Source organism: Neolamprologus brichardi, chromosome 8, assembly GCF_056152115.1.
Source record: "Neolamprologus brichardi isolate AB-2024 chromosome 8, ASM5615211v1, whole genome shotgun sequence".
NCBI lineage: Eukaryota > Metazoa > Chordata > Actinopteri > Cichliformes > Cichlidae > Neolamprologus > Neolamprologus brichardi.
Window position 1 is genome coordinate 19,433,659 of NC_142111.1, and position 27,445 is coordinate 19,461,103.

The following is a 27,445-nucleotide window of genomic DNA, read 5'->3' on the forward strand; positions in this document are numbered from 1 at the left end:
CTTACAATTGTAAAAGAAAACAACAAACAAAACATACGTATACAAATACGTATACGTAACAATTACACATCAGTCATATAAAAAGGTTCTGTTCAAAACTAATCATAGGTGTTTTCATACTGGCTTTGGCCAAACTTTCCTTGAGCAGTGTCTTTGCATGTTTTATGTACTTGTATACATGTATCCCATAGTCCTTAATTATGTGTCTGTTTGCAGTAGTATGTTTAATATACTCATCTTAAGGATATAATAAAAGGATATGATAATATTCACTTGTTAAGAAATATACACACTGTTGATGTTCTTTTAAATACATAATGAATATGTTTAAAGTATACTGTACTGGAAGTTTAGCCTTTTAATAAACAATTAAACATAAACACGTGGCAATATGAAGTAATGTACTTGCGTGTGCTGTATGTCCTTCATTTACATGTGCATCCTACTAGAACATTGCAGTAAACGTTAGAAACATCTTGCTGCTCCTTTCATATATTTTTGTGTGTGTGTGGCACAACCAACAGATTTAGAGTAATTAGAGTGTAAATTTCCATGAAATGAGGTGCTGCAGGTAAAGGCAAGTTTTTAAACGCACAAATTGCATAATTCCTCCAAACTTAACTACCTTTCGTAGCAGTACATCCTGGTTTGAATCGAGGTGACGAAGAAAACGTTCATGTTCTCCCGGCTGCTCTCCTTGGAAAGTGACAGTATGATGGAGTGAGTGAGTGTCCGCTGAGTCTATGGTAGCCTGATTGTTCTATCATGTACTAATAGAATGATGGACTCACTCATAGGACACTGGGAAAAGGTTAACACAAGTTTATTTACAGAATGTGATGCGGAAAAAAACTAAACTAGAAATACACCGTCTCTAGTGCTGTGGGTTGGAGGGCAGAGGAGATGCAGGAGATGCATCTCAGACAGAAAAAAATACAGGACAGTTTTCCAAATCTTTAATGAATGTATGGTTTTATGATAAAAGGCAAACATTTTCAAATGTGACAGCTTTTACATACTGGAGAGATAAGACATTTTTAAAAAGGAATAATGGAATGCAGATAATTAATGTAAAATAAGCTGCTATGAACAGATCCAGATGTGATGAGCTGAGAAATGATTGGCGCCAAAAATTAATGACCTATTTACCTTTAAAAGGTACTTGTAAGGATGTTTGTTTCCTAATATTAGTTTTGTTTTTGGCAACAAAGAATACAATACAGTCAGTCTCTAATCCTGCATGCCACATTCTTCTTGTTTCATGATTTGGTTTGGTCCAGGTGCCAGTGCTCTTACATTATGCTGAACATTAGAGCGCTAAGACAGTAGGACAGCCCTGTTAAAAGTAAGATCTGTGTTTCAAAAGAGAGAGAGACAGATGGACATTAGAAAATTTCTTAAAAACAGCAAAATCTCATGAGGTTCATGGATGTACTGCAGTAGGACATGAAGAGGGTTGGTGTGACAAAAGAGGATGCTAAGGATAGAGGTCCACATTCAGAGGTGCAACCTGCCCACCAAGTCTATTGTTACGAAATAAAAACTGTGTGTGTGTGACGTATAGCAGAAGTATAGATATGTATTTTGCCTGGCAAGGCTTTCAGAACTGGGGAACGTCTTTGCAGAGACGAAGACGTACCCCTGTCGCCAAAAGAATTCAAATATGTTCATAATATGTTCTGTTTGCATGTGTTTTTCATGGTTTCTTAATCACACCATCATATATCATGACATATATTCCATCTGTAAGATAAACAGAGTTAGAATTAAAATTCATTCAGATTTACCTGCTTAGAGCCTTGTCAAATGATGCTGACGTAGACACAGTACAAGTGGTTATTCATCACCATGACAAAGAAATTATACCTGAACCCCCAATTCTGCCATTAGCCACATTTGTTCACACCCTACCAAGTTGTGATCACACATATTTCCAATTTAACCTTCATAATGAAAACAAGTTGCTAACAAAAGTTGCTATAATTTAAGTTAATTTGTTTATCCATTTTCTTCTTATTCCATTCAGGATTGTAGGCAGGCTAGTATTTAAATCCTTAAATACATCAAGGTGATGAATTCATGGAATGTAGGTGTGACGGCCAGTTGAACGATGGGAAAGAGCCAGTCCATCTCTCCACCTAAGAAAGAGGCAAGAGAGATAAAACAAAAGGAAATAAAACCAGCCTGTCTAGAAAAGTCTATTCATTTTACAGACAAGCTGCACTCATAAAATTTCCATACTAGCTCTCACAATGGAATTATCTTGTTATTATTAAACCACCAGCTTCTACCTGAATAAAAAAAACTTATAGGCAATTAATTTAGGTAAAAATCAGATAACTGCAAAGGTAAACAGCTAAAGGTAATATGTCTATCTGCCAGGTCATTTTTATTATAACTGCTTCGTATTTTAATGTTGTTGAAACAACACTGCACTGCTTGTCACAGGAGTCACTTTTGCTTCTAGCAGGATGCAAGGGGCTGAGTACTGTATGGCAGCTGCTTATTCATTTCTACTCCAGGCTTTTTTGGTTTTGTTTTTACTTCAGCATAATGTGTCATTAATTCATTGTAAAATGACATTCTGTAAAAATACAGTACAGTGTACTGTATAAATGTGAAGGAATTTTCTCTGTTAGTTATCTACAGGTATTGTATTTCTTAAATATTGCATTGCGGTAGCAAAACCCAAAAGGAGGCAAAAGTAAGAGGGAGGCCAGCCATTGCACTGACAGGCTTCATTTTAGTGCTAAATATTAAAGCTTTTATTAAAATAATGTTTTTCAAAAGACTCAGTGTTTTTATCTAGAAATAATTGTTAATATCTTTGTTAACTGGATCTGCCAGATAAGTCTGGAATATTTTGCTGTCTCTTTTTGAAAATAGTCATGATTTAAGTTTAATATGACTTAATCTTTCCATTCTAGCCAATACTACAATTTTTTTTAATTTTATTGTTTATGATACCACTAGTTTTAGCCGTGAGAGGCTGGTGTTCAGTCATTTTAGCATACAACTCAGAGTAGCATACATTGCATTAATTCGCATATGCGTTGTACAATAATTTCACCATGTCAATAGGAGCTATCAGTTCGGCATACAGATGACAGACGGTAAGTAAATTATGTTTATTTTAATATAGGCACATTCTTCTTTGACTTGACAGAACACTGGATAAAGCGCAGTATTCATAAATACTATAATTAGCTGCCTGCTTCTCTCTGGGCTTTAAACAGCTTTGACTGCTACTTGGCTAATGAGCTAAAGTCAGTGTTGTAGATCAGTGTTTCCCAACCACTTGTTGTGCTGTGAGAAATGATCAGGTGTGCCGTGGAACATTACCTGGTTCCACCTCATTAGTACTCTAAGCCAGTGGTTCTCAAACTTTTCACAGTGAGTACCACCTTATAAAATATATGGCTCTTCAAGTACCACCCTTATGACCGACAGTAGTACTGGCCTATTTAACACCACAAACAGTTTACACAGACAATTTTATTCCACATATAAATGTTATTTATTTTAACTGTCATAAACAGGATGTGACACTGGATTGTGACAAGTGATAATAATAACAACTGTACTGCATATAAATATTCACAGTAGGTGGGATTATCCTGGTGAACCCTGCTTCTGGGTCAAAATTACTCTGCATTTATTAAGGCAGAGTATTATTATATTAAGGGGGGAAATGATCAATATGTTTTTTGTGAAAAAAATGTTTTTCGTGGTGTGCTGTGTGATTTTTCTAATGTGAAATATGTGCCCTGGCACATATTCCCAAAACACTAATGTAGATAACTGGGAAAAGTTATCGGCTCATCTGCGTTTCATGGTGTTTTGGTTCTCTGTTTTCTCTCTGCCCTTCACCCTGTTTTGTCATTATTTTCAGGTTTGCTCTTAGTTTGCCCAGTTTAGCTTCCTTCAGTTATTTGTCATGCCTCATTGCCTGTTTTGTCACTCCGCCACTTTGTAAATAAACATCACTCATATCAACAGTCTACTGCCTGCATTTTGGGTCCTCATTCTCACAACACCTCACGGCCCGCCCCGACAGCCGTGACAGTCTTCATTCTAACTTTTGTTGAAAATGTGTTGTTTGGTATAGTAATCTGTCTTTATCTATTTTTATTTTAATGTTTTATTATGTGGTTTATTATTATATGGGGAACAAGTCAGGCTTGTGTTGAGAGGGCTGTGGTCATCCATCTGTTTTGTTCTAATAACCCAAATTTCAGGAGTGCCTTCTTTAGATCTGTTCAGTTGTATAATTTTCCATTGTATAGTTGAAGTAAATGTCCATAAATAGTACAGAGAGTGTACTGTAAATCTACAGAACTTTCCATTTTTACCACTTATGGCATAGGTGTCAAACTCTGGCCCGCGGGCCAAATTTGGCCCGCAGCCTAATTACATTTGGCCCGCGAAGCCATACCAAATTACTATTAGAGCTGGCCTACTGGTATTATACAGCTAATATATATATATTGTTTAGTATTAAGCTTTGCTTGTTCCATATTCAGTTTTCCAGCAAAACTTATTTGAGTCCATAAGAAAAGATTCATTCTTATATCTCGGAGGAAGATTTTTTTTTCAATAAATATTAATGTTAGCCCGCAACTTTGTTCCAGTTTTGAATTTTGGCCCACTGTGTATTTGAGTTTGACACCCCTGACTTATGGAAAGGTCCGTGAACTATTCTAAAAACATAATTTTTTATCTATTTTTTTTACAGTGTAACATATGCACCGTTCTTCAAGGGGCATGCAAATACCATCTCATATCATATTGCAAATGATTCAACTGTTGTTGTATCCTTCCCTCTATAAGACATGTTTTGCTATTAATAAACCAACATTATATGCTGATGCCTAATGGAAAAGTATTATTTTAATGTCCTTTTAACCCTCTCAAGGCAGGCGTTGCCGATTTGCAACAGTTATAAACTAACAACCTGATTACCCCACATATATATTTTATGAGGTTTTTTTTTACTCAGAAGTACCACTGCAGGACTTGGTTGTGCATTAGCAACACAAAGTTTAATTTGAGCCTGAGAGGGTTGATATTTGCCCAGTAACCTAAGTAGAGCCGATAATGTCAGTAATTGACTAAAGTGGATGCATTTATTGTGGTGAAAGTAAATGGCAGCATGAAGGGAACTTGGAAATTGCCGTGAAAGATTTTCTGCTTGAGGAGGGGGAAAAAATGTAACTGTCTTGCCTTTCTTAAACATGACCCAGCTGGCTCTTCTGATGGAGCACTTAACTGTGGTCTCTCCCACTTCCCTGTTCTTTCATGTTGCTTTTGTGACTGTATGAACTTCTGAAAGCTTTTACCCACATCCTGAAATCTGTGGCTGAACAGATTTTGAAATTCTATATGTGGCTCAGGACCATCGACATGGACACTTTTTACAACCAGTTCCAAAAGTGTTGAGACGTTGTGTAAAATGTTAATAGAATCCAAATTTGGAATTATCTCATAAATCCAACTAATGTTTTTCACAACTAAAGATAGAAAATATCATGTGTTTAAACTGAGAAAATGTACGATTTTAAGAAAAGAAAAGAAAACTATTAGGTCATTTTGAAAATGATGGCACAAACATTGCACAAAAAGTTGGTAGTTTTACAGTGTAATATTACAAAGAAACAGCAGGAGAAAGACTTTGCAAATTGTTAGGTTTACTGGCAAAAGGTCAGTAACAGGTTGAGCAGAGATTCAATCAGCAAGAACCGTGCCTATAAATTGTGGAACAGAATAAAGTTCTGCAATGTCAAATTGTTAAGACTTTGAATATATAATCTACGCATATTATATCACGGTACCTAATATCAAAAGTCCACTACATTAAAATAGGTATGGTTAACTGGGTATTAATACATTGGCAGAGAAACATTTCCAGACACCACTGGGCTTCATTCACTATTGTTCTTACAAACAAAATAATTTTCATAGAAAAGTCATCAACAGAAACATGATCTATGTACAATGGCCAGTTTGGTTCTTAAAGCTGTGCCTATGTTAATGAATGAGACTTGTTCGACTCAATCCACAGGCCTATGCTCTCTGCCTACCATTTGTATTTTATTCCAATTCAAACAGTAGGCAGTGATTTAATACTTGTTGATCTCTAATCTGGAACATTACGTCTGCAGCATAAATAAGTATGATGATCTACCCCAGTACCCCATCTTTGTGATGTTGAAAGTTACCTGTTTAACATGAAATCCTGCTGCATAGCATAGACGTCTCAGTGCTGAAAACTTTATAAACCACTTTGGCTTGCTTTAATACAGATCTTACTTGCTGTCAAATCTTGTTTATTTAGGGGTTAAGCTAGCTTGGAAGTTGTAGTGGGGTGAGCTAACTTATCTCAACTGTTTATATTTGGTTTTAGGAGCAGGCAAGTTATTTACTTGGAGGTCTTTCTTTTTACCTTTCATTATCAGGTATGTCAAATTTTGTGTTGGTGTTTTTTCATCTTGTGTCAAATATGTTTCATGTAAGTTTGTACTTTATGTTTAATGTAAAAATAATACGAGCCCTTTTCTACAATTACCCTGCGGGAGAGGAGCTGGAACGGGCAAGTTATTGACTTGGAGGTCTTTCTTTTTATCTCTCACCGTCAGACACAACCCAAGAACACATTGGTTACATAAAGACATCAGAGAAATATATGCCTACATCCAGATAATATCTTTTTGGGGAAATACCTTGCTATTTTACAGAGACAATAGTAAACAACAGTGGTGTGCAATACTGCAGATCTTGGTAATAATTTAGCACCAGATACCAAAACCGATACTTATACTTTTAACTTATAAAGGCAGTTTATGCAGGGTACCTTTCAGGGTTTCATGCATTTTGAAACTGGAATTTTTGGAGACCTGAAATGTAAATGTACCTGTCTCTAAAGCACAACTTCTATTGTTTAAATGCAATACACCTCACAGTCAACACAAAGAGATTTAGACATTTTTCATAACTGATATTTGAGCAATTTTTTTTTCATAAAAAAAGCTATTTTGCACAATTCAGCAGGCTGTGTGTGTGTGTGTTCAATACAAATACCAATGTTAGTTACGATACTATCAATATTTGAATTGATCTGCCCGCCTCTAGTAAACAACATACTGTATCTATTACAACAGCATGGCCTCATAATAGAAGAGTCAAGGTATTGCAGAATCCAGCAGCTAGAATTCTTTTACATCCATTGAAATTTCACTAAGCTACCCCAGTACTGAAGTCACTTTATAAGTATAATATATGAAAAGCACTATATAAATAAAATATCCATTGGACAGTCCTGCCCGCAGTCCAGACCTTTCACCAAGTCAAAACATTTTGTGCATCATGCAAAGAAAAGTCCTTGAAAGAGTCAAGAGTGTTAAGAAGATAGAATCTTATACTATGTCCGACAAAAATGGGACAACATTCTGCTCCCAAAAGTCCAATAACTGGTATTTTATCTAGATTTATGGACTTTAAAGAGGGGACACTATACAGTGGTAAACATGGCCCTGTCTCAGCATTTGAGTTGCTGTAATCAAGTTCAATTAATGGATCAAATGCACTGAAAAGGGTGTTTTGTTGGGATCAATAGAGGACAATTACTGTTGTTGTTTTTTACATTTGCCCTGCCCTAGAAGAGGGCAGGGCAAATGTAAAAAACAACAGTAATAGAACAGCAAGCATCTCGAGAAACCAGAGGACGAGGATGCTCATTAATCTCGGAAAGCCATGACGATAGCAGGTTTCTTCTTTCTGATCTTCTTCACAGGTAAGCTGATAATTCCATCTAGCTTCATAGAGCTGACTTATGGTGCTTTTAAAATGTAAGTAATCAACACTTTATTTTAACTTCATGAAAGTAAGTAGTAAGTATGTAGTTCAGTATAAAGACTGTTTTCCTCTGAAACCAGCCATTTACCACCAAAGGACAGAAATATCCTGTTGATAAATTACACATTTTTCCGGCTCCTACTAAAACCAGATTTTTCAAAAAGAATATTAATGGATCAGGGCTTTTAAACACATTAATAAAAACAAAATGCATTTGTGGGAGGAAGACAAAACAAAAAGCAAGATATTTGATTAAAAATTCAAACATGTGACAAGAACGTAACAAGAAAAAGCACAGAATAATGGCATGGAAACACATAGGGACTTACTAGATGCTACCAACTGAGTGGAAGAACAAGACTATTTACACACAGAGTAATCAGTAAGTGAGCAGGAGGTAAACAATACACAGCTGAAATCAACAGACAATGGCAGGGGAGGAAATATAACTCCATGTAAGACACCGGGGACAAATAATTATTAAAAGGTCTTTTCAAAAGGTTGTAAACAACCAAGACTAAATAAAGTTTATCTTAACCATGCTGTTTAAAACAAGAGGTAGTGTACACTTGGGAACAAAGCAGACATGGAGACAATTAAAGCAGGGCAGACATTCACGGAAGAAAGTGTGAAAAGGTTTGTTTTGTCTTTGTTAATCTGTCTTTGTCACTGTAATGCTGGGGTTTGTCGATCACTTTAAAAATGGACGGTGTGGAGGAGGGGTTGTTTAATTGAGGTGCACAAGTGGTTCACCAAACTGACAGGCTGAAGTTAACTCTGTTCCCTCTAAATGTGCTTTTTGTTCAACGATTTAGCTGTACAGACCAAAAGTGGAATCAGCTGTCAAAGTATATCTCTACAAGATGTGATCAGTACTATTATAAGCAATTTTAAGATATTACTTAACCACCATTTATATCAGGATTAAGTCTTTTCCTAGTTATACCCAACCAGTTTATAACATAATAGGTTGCTACATGTAACTACACAACCACCTTAAAACTCTACAATTTCTTTGTCTCCAGCTTTGTCTTTTTCTCCTCATATACCAGCACTGATTTAGAGCTTTTGTCTAAATGACAACAAAGTCATTCAGGACTAGGGATGCACCGATACCGATACCGGTATCGGCTATCGGCCTCGATACCACATTTTCTAAAGTACTCATACTCGTTAAAAGTCCCCCGGTACCGGGGACCAATACCACGGTCTGAGACCTGTCTATGTTTGAGTAAGAAACAGTATATATGTCATAAAGACAATACATGTATATGAGAAACTTGTTTGTCACACACATATATTTCAGATCATCAAGCAAATACAACATTAACATTACACAACAATAACCAGAGTAACTACAAAATGCAGTTTTTAAATGATGATTTCAGGAGTGCAAGTTATGGACAACCTACCTTTGTCCCACCCTCAGCAGCAAGAATTGCAATCAAGCGTTAAGCAATCACTGTCGGGGGATTTTGGTTCACTCCTCTTTGCTGCGTTGTTTTAATTCAACCACACTGGGGTCTGATTTAAGTCTGGATTTGCAGTATGCAACTCCAAGTCTTCATTTTATTATTTGAACCATTCAGAGAAGTACTTGTGTGTTTTGGATCAAATACTTCACAGTCCAAGTCTGGTGGCTAGAAATTCTCATTTTGGGTAGAAAAGAGAATTTATGGTTCTATTGATGACGACAAATAAAGCAGCAAAGAAGCCCCAGACTGTCATACTACCACCACCATGTTTCACTGTTTGTAAGATATTGTTGGAAGAGGACCAGGTTTGTTTGGAGAACCTTTTTTCCCCTTGATGCATTTCTTATTTATTCAGGTTACTGATCAGAAACAAGTAAGTCAAATATGCAAAAAACTAAGAAATAAGACGGGAAATAAAGACTTTTTCATGGGATTCTACATACATACAGTTGTTATATACACTCATCATATGCAATAGTATCTATTTATTTATTCCAGGTGGAAATGCCTCAGGTTTATTGCCACAAGATGTTGATCAGCAGATATCCAACGGGACCTTTAACAGAGGTACAGGTCTATTTTTAAATACATGTGCAATAATTTGCTTTCTCTGCCAATTTATTTTTGATTCATTAAGCAGACTATCTGAAAACAAACTTCAGATTCAGTCAAAGATTCACTTAAATTTTGTGAAAATAAACTCTATTTATAATTTTCCATATTTTGTTGTACATGACTATCAACAATGAAGGGTAATGTGCAGAGTGGTGATGATTAAATCGATTACTAAAGCCAAGCTATTTCTTCCCCCCTAAGGACCTTGAGAAGCTGATTCATGCATTCATTACTTCGAGACTAGACTACTGTACCTCCCTTTATTTTATTTTGGCCTCCCACACTCTTTTCTTAACTGTTTGCAATTAGAATAGATAGAATAGAATGCCTTTATTGTCACTATACTAGAACAATAGTCAGTGTCATAAGCATGAAGGTGATTTTTCTCACTCAGCGTTCTCTGCATTTGCATCTTTTCTCTGTGCACACTTGTTTTTCCTTATTTACTTTTTGTGCCTGCCTTAATAGTTAATGCAAAGTAGAAGGATGATTAACCACTGGACACATGATTTCACAGATTACCATGAAGAGGAGATCTATCCTCTACATTGCCAATTTCATTCTGCCGATCCTCTTCTTCTTGTTTCTGGACTTGGCTTCTTTCCTGATCTCAGATAGTGGGGGTGAGAAGCTCAGTTTCAAGGTGACTGTCCTGCTTGCTGTCACCGTGATGCAGCTTATACTCCATGACATTCTGCCCTGTTCTTCAAACAAGGCTCCACTTATAGGTAAAGTAGTAGAGTTTATTTGATGGAACGCATTAGTTAATCACATTAACACAACCTACTCTCCTCAGCTCTCTACTGCATTGGGGTTTTTACTCAGCCTCTTGGAAAGCATTTTAGTGATGCATCTGCTTGATAAAGACTCTGCTACACAAAACAACAAGACAGATGGTGACCAAAGCCCAAGTGAGTAGCAGAGAAAAACCTTACTTAAAACTTAAAATGCTGTTTTTACAGGTGAGCTTAATCATAACAGTTATTCTACTTTTGGATCTAAAAGCTATCATGTATGCAAGTTTACATTTCTGGTTATGGTTTCAATTATGTTGTTTTTTGTGTTTAATATGTCATTCCAGGGATGAAGAAATGTTGTCACTGTGCACCTGTATGTGATGCATCGCCTGATGAAACAGAATCTGTGACCAAAGAGGTGAGAATTAACATGTTTTTAAGAAGAAAAAAAAAAAAACGTATAAAAAGTTGTCATGTTGCATGAAAGTTAAAATGTGTGTTTGCATATCAGTTAAACTATTATTCCAGTCACAATGGCAACAAACCAGTTTTTAAAATGTACCAGCAGTCATTTCACCATACATGTACTGCAGGTAAAATATTAAACACATCACCAATTTTCTAAGTAAATCTTTTTTTAAAGGTATTATTGATATGAAATTCTCCGTAGATGTTGGTAACAACCCATCCAATCTAAACTGTAGCTGCCCACATATGGTTATGTGTAAATTAATACTTAATTTATTTCTGTATATAATTTGCAAGCTTGTTTATTTCCTTCTTAAAAAATAAATCTATACTTATACAGGATAGCAGCAGCAAATTGATGGAGGCATCCCTTAATCTCAAACAAATCTTAAATGAACTGGAAGAGAACGGGAAAACAATGAATCTGCTTGGCAGTAAAAGGAAAGACGTGAAGTCTGGCTACTGGACTAGAATAGCTAAAAAAATCAATAAGATGTTCGTAATTTTTTATATCACAACACTCATTGTGTTTTTGAGAACTATGTTTTCATTGTGGAACAGTGAAAACTACTAGGGCTGAAGTAAAAAGCAAACAAAAAGTCATTAAGATCAACATGAACTTATTTTTAGGGTGTGTTCACCCCTGCTGTTCTTTTCCATTGGTCCAAATAAAACCCGTTCTATTAAGGTGCAGGTTGATGATGGTTCACAGTAATTTACTTTAAAACCAGTCAGAAGTGTTTAAAGAGGATATGAAACACGACACATATAAAGACTAATTTACGGATGGAGCCCTACTCTCAAAAACTGAAAGGGATGTAACAGTGTCTGTGAAGCTGGATTTAAGAAATAAGTGCTTAAAGTTTTAAAAGAATGTTTAGCACCATCTTCTGTCAGCACGGGATGTTATGTCACCAGGTCGGTCGGTTGGTTGGTTGCAGCAAATACACTTACATTAGTTTATCTTAGCTAACTAGTGACAGAATTGATAACTTTATATAATATAAATATTTATATAATATATAATAAGGACACTAAACCTAAAAATCAGTTTAAGGGGATCAGTTTTAGGCTGCCCCTGGCTGCAAGAAACCAACTGTCCACTTTGACTGTCTTTGTCTCTAGCAGTATTTGGCTCCTTGTTATTTGACTAGTTGCACTGAAAAGGGAAAATCCAGTGGTTAGCTATAGTGTAACTAACAGCTAGCAGATACTGCATGTTAGCTGCAATGTAATATCTGGTCCTTAAGCTTCTTAGTCATTCGTTTTAGTTTGTATTCTGTTTTTGGTTGGGAATACTAGAGAGGCTAGTTTAGTCTATCCTCTCTAGTATTCCCTCCCATCTTATTATCTATTCTATCTCTGTCTTAGATATTTATGTTGTGTTATTTACCTTTAATCCTGCTGGCTTGCCTTTAAAGTCTGTTTTTTTTTTTTTAGCTCCCTTTGAATACAGTTTATAACATATTTACACAATGGGTGAAGTTAAGACAGTCTAACACGTTGTTTGTGTTGTCTGGTATGCAGTGGAATGGTGAATTAACTTCTCTACTTCTTTTAAAGATTTTCTTTAAGCACAGTTAAACTTTGTATTCGTTCGGACAGGAACTTGAGCAATGTCTGCCTGTAATGGAATATTTCATTTTATTAATTTTGACACCAATTACTGATCTATGTGCATGTTTGATAAGTAATAAACAAAATGGTAATGTTCTGCCAATTCTAACTAATGAATATATTTAAAGTACAGTGTATTGGAAGTGTAGATCTTTTATGACTTGTGTCAAATATGGTAAATGGACTGGATCATAAATAGTACTTTCCTACTATACCTGAGCAATCAAAGTGCTTTATACAACTTGCCTTATTTAGGCAAAAGAGAAGGCAACTTGGGGTTAGGATATTTAGCATGGAGCAGCCCTGGATTGAACCACCAATCTTCCAACTAGTAGATGCTCTACCTCCTGCGCTACAATAGCCACACCTTGCTTATTTCTGGCATCAACATCAAGCATTGTAGCTCATGTTTCCTGTAAATCTATTTGCTTCCTAGATACTTTGTGTATTAGCATGAAATAATCAGTCCTGTCATCTGGTTCTAAAAATGTAAAAAATAAATAAATAAACTTCTCCTTTCTCTGTATGTTTCTTGCACAACTAACACATCTTTCCAGCAAATTTAGAATTACCGATGAGACTGTCATGTTAAAGTGGCTATCTTCATCTATAAAATTAATACATTTACAGACTAGTCCAAACTTTTGATGTCTATAACTAACCCCACTTCAAGGCAACTATTTAAATTGTTAAAAGTTGTCTAAGGTTTAAATCTGGGGGTGGTGACACTTGGGGGGCATTGGGCTGGAGGCTGGCTATACCCTGGACAGGTATCCAATCTGACATCAATTTGTAGTTTAACCTCAATAAATATCATGGATTCCCTTCCAATACTTTCCAATCATATGAAGCAGCGTCACTATCATCTACAAGGGCATTTTACACCTCACACATGGCTTATGTAATGCTTCAGTTCATGAAGAACAGTCTCTGCAACACCACTGAGTCCGTAATCCTCAGATATAGTATAACCACATCCATCCTACACTCCTACTCCTACAAAGCACTTCAGCTGAGTCAAGTGCATCCTTTAAATCACATAGAGGTGGAAGAGGAAGAGGTTTCTTTATTACCAGTCTCCAGAGGGAGAACTGTGGTGTTGTCTGTAAAAGAAATCTATACACCCACATATCTCTCACATGGTCTCTATCTCTCTCTCTCTCTCACACACACACACACACACACACACACACACACACACACACACACACACACACACACACACACACACACACACACACACACACACCACCTACCATTTGTCGCTGCAGTGCTCTCCAGTCTTCCCACTGAATAAAAATCAAGGATGACAGGTTAAGGGTTCAACCTCCAGTTTTATGGTGGTCCAGAAATAGTGACAATAATCAGCTCCTACCAATGTCCACCCTCCTAGTGAGAGTGCTTTAACTTTTAACTTAAAACACACCCACTGGGAGGAGTCTTGTGACCTAGGGATGGAGCAATACAAAAAGGAAAGGGCAAAACACCCACACACTCATGTGGGGTTTTTTTTAATTATCAGGTTTTTTTTCATTATGTCCCAATACATAGCACTTTACTGTGCAAATAGGCTACACATAACTGTATGAACACAAATCAGTGTAAATACATGTGACTATATCATTTGGATCCCTGATGACAACCAGCGTTCCAGTGTTTTTAATGAGAAAAAAATGAAAGCATGGAAATTGCTTCATTGTTTTAATGTCATGAATTTAATCTCCGACACAGCATGTGTGATATGATTTCTGAAGAAATGGAAATGAAGTAAGGACAGTCAGAAGAGACCTATTATGAACCACACTCATTATATTGCAGAAGTAATCACTGAAATGAAACCATTGATTGATTTTTTTTGATGGTTTTCATATTGATGTTTCCTTTGCCAAATATTTTGTGTGTTTCTTTTGCTTATAAAACCAATGAGTGTTCAAGGTGTCAAGAACACATACAACCATATGCCACAATATATATATATTCCTTCCTGATCTGCTCAGTTATTTTTACATTCCTGTTTACATGTAGGAATATGATCGTGAGAGTATCTCCTCATTAACATGTCAGTCACTAATAACAGTGCCAACCATTTTGGCTTCAGTCAGTCTATAGTTGTTTACACTGTAAGTATTCCTGGAAATGTCATTGTCCATGTTCTACCTACTTCAATGTAGATGCAAAACCTAATTGCATATCTTAACATCCATTCAGCATGGTTGCACTACTCACAACTCTGTGTACTGTTCCTATTAGGGCCAGACTACACTGTCACATAATAATTCTTTCTTTTAACATGAATGTATTTGTTTTGCTTTTTTTCTAGTGCAAAGAAAACACAATTTTCATGCTTGATTTTTTTAAAGCACTGATAGCTTAATGGATAAAAATGAATACTGACAATGGAACAGCAGTACGTAATGAACTTGAATATTTTCAGTGTCTGATCACTGATTACTGATAAAGCAACAATAAGATCACAGTTATCAACTTTCTCTTTTTCCCAAATGGGATCTAACTGCGTCTCCTGATCGAGCACTGAAATATGTTTTTCTTCTCCTCACATTCATATTTTGCTGCTTTGATTGATAAATATCTGAACATCTGAAAGCTTTTCAACTCCCATCCTGTTTCTACCAAAGATGATAAAGAAATGTTTGGCTGTCTAGATATAATTCAGTTTTGTATAATCCGGTGACATAGGAGCTGTTGTTTGCAAGTCTGATACAGTTTTACAACATTTACACAACCTGGACATGAATTGTGGATTCACATGCAATGAACATTAGTGAAATTTTATCTGTAGAAATATCTATTTAAAGACACATGCAGAAGGAAATAGACAATAAATTTAGAAAAAATGTTTTGTTTTCTTAATTCAATCATCCATAACACCAGCACATTTTCAATTGTTTTCTATTAATGTTTTTAATTAAAAGCCAGAGTTAAAGCTCTTCTATTGTTTAGATTGGTATGTAATCAGTCTGATTCAATTACTTTTAATGATTAAATATTGATACTGTTAAAAAAGTTATATTTTATTCAAAATAGAAAGCAAATACAATAATCAACCAGATTAATCACAGGAAGGTAAAAGTTTGAGCTGGAAAATAGGATATCAAGAGTTTGGTTGAATGCAGGAAAAATATTAATTCCATGGCTTTTTTTTTTTTAACAAAAGCTTAAACAAATTAGTGTTTAAGCTTTTGTTACCACTCTGTTAGGATAGATACAATTTGCCCCACCCTCTGTTGGGCAGGGCTATGACATCAATAGAGGAAAATAAAAAACTCTCTAGACACCACAGAGAGGGTGAAAAAGCTCTCTGGTCTCTCAAGGCTACAATGATTTCAAGTTTCTTCTTCCTGCTGTTACTTGTCGGTAAGCTGAGATTATTCTAATTAAATGGAGATGACAATTTATACCATTTAATCTACTTTATTTTTGCTGTTTTATATTTTATTTTATTTTATTTTAATCAGTAACACTGCTTTACTTGTAATAGATTGCATTTCAGTGCAAGAACAGGTTCGTCTATAATTGCCCAGTAAATATATCTTGTTTACTAAATTAAATTCCACTTTTGTGTAATTAATAGATCAGTTTACAGAGATATAAAATAAAAAGAAAGAGAGAAAGAAAGATAACACATCTGGTATCTAGTAACTCAGATGGATTTAAACTCAAAGTATATTTAATAAAGTATATTCAATATGAAGATGTACAACATTTTTTCAGATGGACTGCAGGCAGGCATTTTGGAACCTGGACTCTTTAGCTACAAATGTGTTGCTATAGATAAGTCTTAAATTCCCAGAGGTTTAAGATTCTTAGAATCTTTTGATGATATTATGTCCTGTAGATGATGAGACATTCAAAGTCTTCACAATTTTATATTGAGGAATATTATTCTGAAGTTGTTCTACTATTTAAAATACAGTTTTTTGTAGATTATTGATTTTCTGTCCAGCTTTACTTCTGAGAAAATCTGCTTTTCTCAGACGGTCTTTTTACATCTAATCATGCTCACTGACTTCCTGCTATTAACCTAATGGTTTGCAAAATGTTTCTCCAGCTGGTTCTCTTTTGTTATTTTACTATTTCAGCCATTTGTTTCCCCATCCAGCTTTTTTCAGATGTGTTGCAATCAAACTGAACTGATAATTGTCAGTGTCAACTGTAAAATGACTTAATTTAAACATTTGTTCTCTAGCATATCGAGACTATCACTCCACAGCTTTACATATTCCAAATGTACGGGGTACGAGCCCCCTTGGTCGTGGCGTGTGGATATTTCTTTAAGACGCCCGGCTACGCCCCACAGCTTATGTATAAAACAGCTGTCAGGACATGACACCAGTGTGTGTGTGTTTGTGTTTGTAAGTGAGAGAGTGTGTGTGTGTGTGTAAGAGAGAGTGAGTGAGAGAGAGAGAGAGAGAGCCTTGAGAGTGGGGTATGAATGTGCGTCCATCAGGAGCGGGCTTCGGCATCCTCCGTGGGCGCTGCCTCTCCCCTGGTAGCCCTGGTATTCCCTCTGTATGCCCTGGTGTTCCCCGCTATTCCCCTGGTATCCCTTAGCTTGGTACCCCCTAGCTAGACCTTGCTTTCCCTTGGTTGGTCCCCCTTCCCCGGCATATCGCCTCGAAAAAAAAACGGGCTTAAGTGCTGGTCGACGCTTCATTCATTTTGACCATTCATTTTGTGAAAAAGTGAAAAATTAGTATCGTTACATTACCATTCAGTTTGGGGATTACAACAGAAAATGATATATTTATTGCTCACGGGGTATCAGATGGGATTATTTTAACAAACCATTAACATTTTGGCTCATAACTATTTTTATTCTCCTGTAACTTTAGAGCTAAATCCTCCAAAGTTTCGGAGTAATGCTTCATAATAATAAGTGATTGTGAACTAAAACTCAGCAATGTGGGATACTGTTTGTCCGTGATTTACACAGGGGGAACAAATTGTGGCAGGATCAGCCTGATATTATTTGTATCCCACTATAACTTCGTTGTATAAAGAGCTAATATCTCAAAAATGTCAGAAGTAGTTAGTCATTATAAGAAGTGTTTGTAAACTAAAAATCAACAATGTGGGATACTGTTTGTTCGTGATTTGGACAGTGCGCGTTGTCACTGACTCCCCTCTCTCCTCACGGTGTGTCTTACAGAGTTACCCCGTATATATGGAATATGTAACGGTGTGGAGAGATAGTCTCTCACTAAGAGAACCAAGGTTACACCGTAACCGTACGATATATTTTCCGGTGATATCTAACATCCATGAGTGTCATAATCCCTGAGTCTTAAACCCGAGGTTTTCAGTTTTGTGGTTCAAGGTTTGCTTTGGGCTTCGTGAAAGGATTTTATCAAAGTTGTTGTTTTCTGTTTATGATTTTATTCTTGTGCTTTTATGTCTCTGATATTTTTGCCTTTACTTCTTTGCTCATAATGTTTCCTTATATTTGTTAGTTCTCTTTCATGACCCCATTCTGTTCCTCCAGTCTTAACTCTGTGGTTGTTTTTGGACACCAAGACACCAAAATCAAACAGATTTTGGTGTCTTGGTTTCTTGTGCTTTTCATTTCATTTCATTTCCTTTGTCTCATTTTCACCGATTTGTTTCCCACCTGTTTTACCTTGTGTAAATATTCTCTCCTCTTCCCCTTTTCCGTGTCATCTCACTTTGCTGTGTGCTCCCCTGCTCTGTGTTTCTTGATTCCATTATTCCTAGTTTTTCATTTTCATATCTTGCTCTGTGTGTGTTTTTGGACTTCCTTTGTTTGTCATTGTTCAGCAATTGAATTGAGTTCACACTGTTTCCAGAGTTTCCAGAGTAAAGCAAGTCATATTAACACATTTTTTTATTTTTAAAAAGTAGTGCACTCATTGTCAGCTGAAAATGCATCCAGTTCAGAGCTACAGGAAGATCAACAGATGACCAGTGAGACCACTATAAGAGGTACATAGCGTCTCTCTCTCTCTCTCTCTCTCTCTCTCTCTCTCTCTCTCTCTCGCTCTCTCTCTCTCTCTCTTAGAGTCTTTTGCCACCTCTCATTTCCAGTCTCTCAAAGTTTTTCTCTCCTTGGGAGTTGTTTTCATTCCAGCACTTCCACCTAACCATTTTCAGAGGCACATTTTCTTGTGTTCTTAAGCCTATGAAAGAGTATAACACAGTTTGAATGACATAAAATAGTATTTTTTGCACCAACAAAGCAATTCTCAAAGAGCTATTAGTCAAAAACCTGACATATCTCAGCATACCGCATAGTCTGCTCTTAAAGATTTTAAGAAAACTGTAGAAGTGTAAGACAAAGGTTGAATTGGCAAGTCTAGAAAAACATCCGAGCACACAAACAGTATCTTAAGTTCATGGCTTTAAGAAACAAAAAACAATCCAACAAAGATCTGATACAGGGCTAAAAGATGGATCTGGCCCTTCAGCCCCACCTGCCATTCACCAAAGCCTCAACAGAAATGGTCTCAGTGGAATGGAGGCTGTGAAGAGGCTCAGGGTGAAAAGGCTGAGGTATGTCAAATTACACAAGAACTGATAATCAGTCACAACAAGAATTGTAGACTGAAGAATCCAAAATTTGTACTTTTGGATTGAAACCTTTGTCTATATGTATAGAGGAGCTCAGCAGAGAGGTATCACAGCCAGCTGTGAAACATGATGGAGGTTTTGTTATGATGTGGGGCTTCAATTAAGCCAGTGGGGTTCAGGAGCCAGTCAAAACTGTTTGAAGTATGAATGCAAAAAAGTACTGTCAGATAAAGAAAATAAAGATGACTGAAGGCTTTTCCACAGTACTGTACATGCCAACAAGTGATGTCGTATGTTTTTGTTTTCTTGACACAGTTATCCAAACCTGATCCAATAAATTGAAAATCAGAAATGAAAGCACAGAAGCTGCTTTATTGTTTTCATATTATAACATCAATCTCGAGAATGTCTTTTTATGTGTCCTTTTAGATGATGAAGTGGAAGTGGAGAAACTCTGCAATTTTCAGGCTATTGTACAGCACCTGGCTCTAAGTAAAGACAGTATTAAGTACACTATGAGCCGGCCCATTTTAAACAACAGTCATCATACAGATGTTGTGCTTGACATGAAACTCTACGCTATCCTGGATATGGTAAGTTGTTCAAGCTACTTGTGCATGTTTGTGTGTTTTAGTTTGAATAAATGATAATGGATATTTTTGTTACCAAATAGTTTGTTTCTTTCGATAATAAAATAATGTCAAAAGTCTGCTCAATTGGTGCATATTTGTCTGCTTCATATGCATAATTCAGGTTTTCATTTCATGTATTCTCTCAGTTTGGCATTCTCTTAATCCAGAGATTAAGAGATCCATAAACTTCATCTATGAATACGTCAATGTCTGTCTTTTTTGTGGCCTTCTATGCTTCTGTTAGTTGTCTAAGACCATTTAAGACTTCCCAGATGTTGGGTTTTTCTTATCTATTGGAGGCTGCATACTGTTGATCTTACCCAGGTCTTTCTAGGATTACTGTGGCACAAGTCAGGCTCAACCACTTGAGCTTGAACACTGCTTGATTTCTTTGTTCACAGAGAGAAATTGACCAGACCTTAATTTCTTACATTTGGGTTTATTTGGTGAGTTTTCTCTTGCAAATACATCAATTTTCACAGTATTGTTGAAATTGAAATAGCTTGAAATTACGTGTTTTCATCTTTTTCTCCTTGTTTGTATCTCTTTCCTCTTATTTGTATCCCTCTGACTAGTCATGGAAAAACGAGTACACAAAGTGGGAACCAGATCAATTCTGTGGAATTAAACAAATAACAATTCCTACTGAATATTTGTGGATGCCAGATATAACTATTTCAGAGATGTAAGTTTAACATATATGCACATAAACTCACACAGACCATACAGTCACTAATAATAAGGCATTAAGCTACAGCTAAAAAAAACAAACAAAGCTGAACATTTATAATTCATTATTAGAAACTTATATGCTGCTCTTCAAAATCTTAACATCATTATTTTTTTTTATCCTTGAAGATATTGTATAATTCATTAAATATGTTGCAAATTGAGCAGCAAGCCCTTCAGGTCCATGTGGTCATGTTGAGCCCTCCAAGACATTAATAAAGACTATATCTATGTTGACCATCCCATTAAAAAAGAATAGCAACTAAATGCTGTTTTTTTTCTCAAAACTGTCCTGGATAATTTTGGAGATGTGCACTGGATAATTGTTTTGTCATGGCGCAATCAGCTCAAACCAAGCAGGATTCATGAGGTACATCGTGGCTTTGAAACATGAAATGATAACCTTCCTTTTCCAAGATCCATTTTGTCCAGCACATATCTATATGGATGCACCTGAATATTCAGTTATTTGGATATCCCTCTGTCATTTAGATAATCTCGCAGTGATATTCCTGCACTTGTTCATCCTTGTGTTGCTAAAGTTTTAGTGTTTTAGTTTTAGTGCTAAATCCTTTGCAAACCCCCCAAACCTATGAACAGTTCTGGATTGCTTGCCCACTGCTCCATTTCTCTTTACACACCTAAAACAACACATCCAAAAGATATTGTGTTAGATCTGCCTTTTCCTACAGACCAGTGGCTACTTTTTCAGTGAGGAAGAGTTACACATCCTACACAGGGAGGAATGCAAGTTAGAGTAGCTCCTTTACATAAAAAAAGAAAGACCATGTCTGAATCAAGGAAGAGGCCTATGGGTACATCTTTCACCATCTTACAGCCATTTCCCAACTTTCTCTGAATGGTACTCATGGCTTATCCAGTAACTACAGATTAAATCCTTCGTTTTTCTTATACTACAAAAATGGGTCAGTTCTTAATGGGGTACATTCTCCATCGTAACAGATGCTGTATTCTCCAGAGCAGAGATGAAAAGGTATTGCTCTTGAGGGCATGTGTGGGTATTACCAGTTGGACTCTGTGTGGAACAGCCCTAGGGTTCATTTTTGTCCCACGCAGGCATGTTTGTGTGGGTCATTCACATTGATCCTGGTGGTCTGAGCTTGATGGGGTGTGGATAAAGGCGTGTCTGAGGACAGTTGGGAGGGGAGAGATCATTGGTTACCAAACTTTGTCATAATTTCTAGTCCATCATTTCTAGCTGAAATTATTAAGTAATTTAACACAAACTCTGGTGTAAGTCGCCACTTGATGTTACAGTTTTTATCTGGATTGTAACATAAGAGGGGGGGCTCAAAGAGTTGGCAGTTCGTCTTGTAACCGGAAGGTTGCCGGTTCGAGCCCCGGCCCGGTCAGTCTCAGTCGTTGTGTCCTTGGGCAAGACACTTCACCTACCGCCTACTGGTGTTGGCCAGAGGGGCCGATGGCGCGATATGGCAGCCTCGCTTCTGTCAGTCTGCCCCAGGGCTGTGGCTACAACCATAGCTTGCCTCCACCAGTGTGTGAATGTGAGAGTGAATGAATAGTGGCATTGTAAAGCGCTTTGGGTGCCTTGAAAAGCGCTATATAAATCCAATCCATTATTATAAGTAATTAAGACATGGTGGCTTAATGCATTAATTAATCCTCCTCAGCTGGAGAGTAAGATTTGAGTAGGATTCTGTCTACTTATTTGTCATAACTGATGCTGCTTTTTTGAGTTGCTATTATTTGTGCCATAACTGATTGTAATTTTCTGCCTTACAGGACAGAGAGAGACAAAGCCTCTCCGAGTCCTTATCTCTCCATTGAAAGCGGTGGTTTGGTTGAATACAGAAATGACCAGGTGATCGTAAGCACCTGCAAGCTGCACGTGTACAAATTCCCTTTTGATGTCCAGAGGTGTAACCTCTCCTTCAAGTCTATCATGCACTCTGGTGAGCCCATAGCATATATGCGTGCCGTTCATGAAGTCATAAACCCAAACCATCAGATACCACAATATATACTTCTTTCTTGCTGACCTTTTATTTTTATGTTCCACTTCAGATGAAGAAATAAAGTTACAATTCAACGAAACCAGTAATACGGTCACGGAATGGTCTCGAAATGTGATGCAGACACAATACGAGTGGCTGTTTATCAACATGTCAGTTACCACCAAAACTGTCAATGAATTTGAGTTCAACCAACTTATGATTGTTTACACTGTGAGTATTTCTGGGAGCAGCTGCTCAGAAATAGGAAAAAAAAGCATTAATCAAGTTCGTTGCTTTTTCGTTACTTTCCTTTTTGTTGCCATAATACATGTCCAATATAGAGTAGGAGTAGGATGATTAACCACCTCACATGCAAATTGACAGATTACCATGAAGAGGAGGTCTGTCCTCTACATTGTCAATTTCTTGCTGCCAGTCTTCTTCTTCTTGTGTCTGGACTTAGCCTCCTTCCTGATATTAGACAGTGGAGGTGAGAAGCTCGGCTTCAAGATCACTGTCCTGCTCGCTGTCACAGTGATGCAGCTTCTTCTCAATGAGATTCTGCCCAGCTCTTCAGACAGTGTTCCACTTATAGGTAAAGAAGAGCACATTTGACTTCATGCAGTGAATTAATCAAGCTATCAAGTCATCAAGTGATTTGTCCACTTTCATGCTGGATGCTCTCCTCAGCTGTCTATTGCATTGGGGTTTTTGCTCTGATGCTGCTCAGCCTCCTGGAGACAATTTTGGTGATGCATCTGATTGAGAAAGACTTGCCAGCCCAGGATAATGAGACAGATGGAAACCAAAGACTGGTGGAGTGCTGTGAGGAGAAACAGGACATATCCAACTTTCACAGCTGTTTTAGAGGTGTGCTTAATTGTAGCAGTCATTGTCTGTCACCTATCTATGTAATTCTAGCTGTGTTGCATTGATCTTCCTGTCTATTTTTTTTATTCCAGACATGAAGAGATGTAGTCATTGTGCATCTGTTCATGATGTATCTGTGGATGACAGACCAACTGTGTCTACATCAATCAACAGTCTGCCACCATTGACTATAAAGGTTGGAGTTAAATTGGGTTAAAAGTGTTTTTCAAGTGAAATATAAAAACTGATGAAAGAGATCATGTTTGCATGAGAGAGAGATTATCCCAAACCCTAACATGGGTGTTGAAAGTAAACACTTTCACTAAATCAATGTGAAAACAAATCAGTGAGTGAAATGTAGCAGCAACTAGACTATAAATGGCTGTATATGTAATCTTATTGATTTCAACAAAACAATTTTTTCAGGGTTGTAGCTGCAACCTGATGAAGATGTTCTTTCCACTGGAAAAAGTCTCAGATGACCTGCGGGAGACTAGGAAAACCGTGACTCTGCACAGTACCAACAAGAAGTCCGGCTACTGGACCAATATAGTAAAACATATCAACAGGGTTTTTGTCATTTTTTATTTGACAACAGTGACTATGTTTTTATCAATTATGATTTTATTGTGGAACAGTGCTGAAGATGAGTAGGCCGAAAGTTACTCTACTTTAAATCATTAGCATGAGGATTAACTTTACTTAACTAAAAGTTTCTGTCCCTTTATTAAGTCCAAGTCTAAAGTATGCATTTAGACTAGGGGTGGGTTTTGATTATCGATTTATCGATTAAAATCGATTCTAGCTTGGATAACGTGATATCATTCATTAAAATCCTGAATCGATTTTTTTAATATAAATTTATTTTATTCTCATGTTAAACCTCACAAAATTTCAACAACCACCAAACAGCTAAAACAGTAAATGAGAGCAGGTACACGGATTCTGCACAAAGACGTAAACACGAAGCGCAGACCCGCCGACAGATCAGAATCAGTGAGAAGTCGCCTTTCTCACCCGACGGCACGAACACGGTCGGGGCTGAAAGCCGACAGCTCGCTGATTCTGATGTTTCCACCGGTCCATGCTTTTTGTTCAATTCAATTCAATTCAATTTTATTTATATAGCGCCAAATCACAACAAATGTCGCCTCAAGGCGCTTCATAGATACAGAGAAAAGCCCAACAATCATATGACCCCCTATGAGCAAGCACTTTGGCGACAGTGGGAAGGAAAAACTCCCTTTTAACAGGAAGAAACCTCCGGCAGAACCAGGCTCAGGGAGCTGGTTTAGCGCTAGATTCTGAAGCTGCAAGTTTTATCTCTCTCCAAACAATATTGACTGAACCAGCAGCAAAAGAAGACCCAAACTATGCTTCACATAAACATTGTCATGAACTCCCTCTTACTTTTGCTGCTTTGCTTCCACCACAATAAAATGACACTTCATGCACAGCTCTCTCTGTCTCTCTCTCTCTCTCAGTATACTTCAAGAACAGTTTACCGTCTAAAAATCTGTTTTCTGCATTATTCACGTGCTTGTTATGCACAACTCTACCGTTGTTTACAGCGCTGTCCGCCGCTGTCTTTTTCCTTTTACTTTCTTCTGAAAAGAAAGCCTAATTTCTCCTGTTCAATAGGATACCGAACAAATTTAATCTTTTTAAATTTATGCAAAATTGCAAAATGCTTAGCTGTGTCTCTGATGCTGCTTCACTTCAACAGCATCAGGTAATGTTCATATGTTGATTAACATTTTTCTTTCGTTTTGATCTACTGCAGAATATTTTTATAAAATCCGAGGCCTGGAAAATCGCCTTCATGTTTTTCTTGTGTTTTATCTTCAGCTACTTTGACACAAAAGCTTCTGCTGTGATGCTCACACCTTTGATAAAGTCTTGCAAGTGTCAGCTTTCTTATTATAGATATAAAGATATGGAAATGTACCGATGCATGATCTGAATTATAATATTTCTGACTGTCTGAGGCAAAATTTCCCCGTCTTAAATCTAAACGAATCAAATTGAATCGAACTGAATCAAATCACAGATCGAATCGATTCGATTTGACCTTGTGAATCGGAATTGAATCAATTCTAGACGGTACCCAGCCCTAATTTAGACCCTTTTCCTACACTTTATAACATTTGTACTGTGTGATGGACCTCATATTTCGGTCCACTTTGAACTCACATTTATTCACTGTAACTTTAGTTCACATCACATTATATGCATGGCATTATAAAGCAATGCAGTTCATGAGTGTTGTATATCTTTCATTTACATCTGTATCCTGTTGGAATAAACATTAAAAAGCTTTCTATTTTTTTCTTTTGTATATCGTTGTGTGTTTGTGTTGCACAACCAACTGACTCTTTGAATTATAAAGTGCACTCCATGTAAAGGTAATGATCATGGAAGTTTGTTTCCCATTTCCACTCAGCATTTCTATAAGTTCTTCTATAATTATATTGGAATCACAAATATAAGTTGAAGAATTTGCAGATGGGACTAGTCTAGGGTCGAACCTTAGACCAGTTCTTTTTTTTATTTATATTTTACATTTGAACCACCTCCTTAAACTTTTTATTAGTATGCTTCACCTAACAAACTAAAAAAGGTATCTTACCTCAGTGAATGTTTAATTATCATCAAAAATTGAATGTTTAACTTCGTTAAACTTTGAATGTGGCAAAAATGTCAATGGGCTAAGGAAGCCAGTCCCTTCAATTGCAAAAAAATTATATAAGCTTTTCCCAGCTTCCCTTCAGCTGGCACAAAATAGATTATTCTGGCTGCTAAAAAGAAAAAAGAAAGCCTGGTTGTTGCATTTTGGTCCATTAACTTTCAAATCAGGACCAGGAGTTTAACCCCTATTCCTATTTCCCTTTAATGACAAAATGACTGACAATTAGCTAAATTTTCTTTACCTCTCTGACTTCATTAAAGGGTTTCCAACAGCTTCCAACAAGTGTGCAATCAGTTTAGCAGAAAAAAAAATGTCAGTTTCAAATGTTGAAAAACATAATTTGCTCATTTGTTATGTAGATCAACTACTCAGCACAGCTAAGAGGGGAAAATGGATGTACAAACTTCAAAAAATCTTGCTGTGTTTTTTTTTTTATGTGTGATTGTGAGTATGTTGGGGTTGGTGTTGCTGTGGCTCAGGATGTAGAGCAGATCACCTACTAGTTGGAAAGTTGGTGGTTTGGCCCATATCTGCTCCAGTCTGCATGCCAAACATCCTTGGACAAGATAGAAAGCACTTACATGTGAAAAGCATTTTTAAAAAAGTGCTTACATGAAAGGGTGAATGAGGCAAGTTGTATAAAAAAGTGCATTAAGCTCTCAGAGAAACGTGCTAAAGAACCAGTTATTTGTGTTTGTGTGTTTCAAGGTAACTGTATCTATACCAATAGGCAAGGTAAATTTGCTTTACAGAAAAATGATAGCATTTGGCATCCCTTCAAAAACACACATACCTAATAAAAATATATAAACCTCACTGTAGAACATATATAGTAATTTAAAAGTTTCGAATCAAAAACAAAAACAGTTCTTATTTATCTTATTCAGTGACAGCAACAGGGACAAAGCTGTTTTTATAACGCTTTGTCCTGCAGCTTGGAAATAGAAACCTCCGTCCTGAGGAAAGAAGCTGAAATTCACCCCTTAGAGCAGAGCTTCCCAAAGTGTGGGGCCCGCCCCCTAGGGGGGGCGCAGAGCCATTGCAGGGGGGGAGCGCGGTATGAAAAGGGACGAACACAAAAGAAAAACGCTTAGACACTGCTAGCACAGGGTGCCTACACAAACGCAAAGCAGGAGATGAAGCATCGCTGAATATGTTTCCAAACCAATTTCATTCTAAGCCAAAGACAAGAAAATATGATGAAGCAAGTCTTCCCTTTGGTTTCACCTGCACAAGTGCC

The 27,445-nt window shown here is 36.9% G+C and overlaps 1 protein-coding gene across 1 annotated transcript; it reads left to right on the plus strand.

Moving 5' to 3' along the window:
• Window positions 1-16,101: 16,101 nt before the first annotated feature.
• Window positions 16,102-24,600, plus strand: LOC102800164 (5-hydroxytryptamine receptor 3A-like). Its single transcript, XM_087845120.1, has 11 exons — window positions 16,102-16,138; window positions 18,659-18,724; window positions 19,739-19,902; window positions 20,343-20,387; window positions 20,517-20,626; window positions 22,435-22,604; window positions 22,717-22,877; window positions 23,031-23,241; window positions 23,337-23,516; window positions 23,609-23,712; window positions 23,943-24,600. The coding sequence occupies exons 1-11, from the start codon at window positions 16,102-16,104 to the stop codon at window positions 24,168-24,170; spliced, it is 1,476 nt and encodes a 491-aa protein (XP_087701246.1). The 3' UTR covers window positions 24,171-24,600.
• The last annotated feature ends 2,845 nt before the right edge of the window (window positions 24,601-27,445 follow it).

What these genes read in the sequence shown, in the direction of transcription:
- LOC102800164 (XM_087845120.1), top strand. Translation starts at nt 16,102, where the DNA reads ATGATTTCAAGTTTCTTCTTCCTGCTGTTACTTGTCG. An exon ending in TCTACGCTATCCTGGATATG is followed by an intron (nt 19,903 to 20,342) that starts GTAAGTTGTTCA and finishes CTTTGTTCACAG; the next exon opens with AGAGAAATTGACCAGACCTT. An exon ending in AGACAGTGTTCCACTTATAG is followed by an intron (nt 23,242 to 23,336) that starts GTAAAGAAGAGC and finishes TGCTCTCCTCAG; the next exon opens with CTGTCTATTGCATTGGGGTT.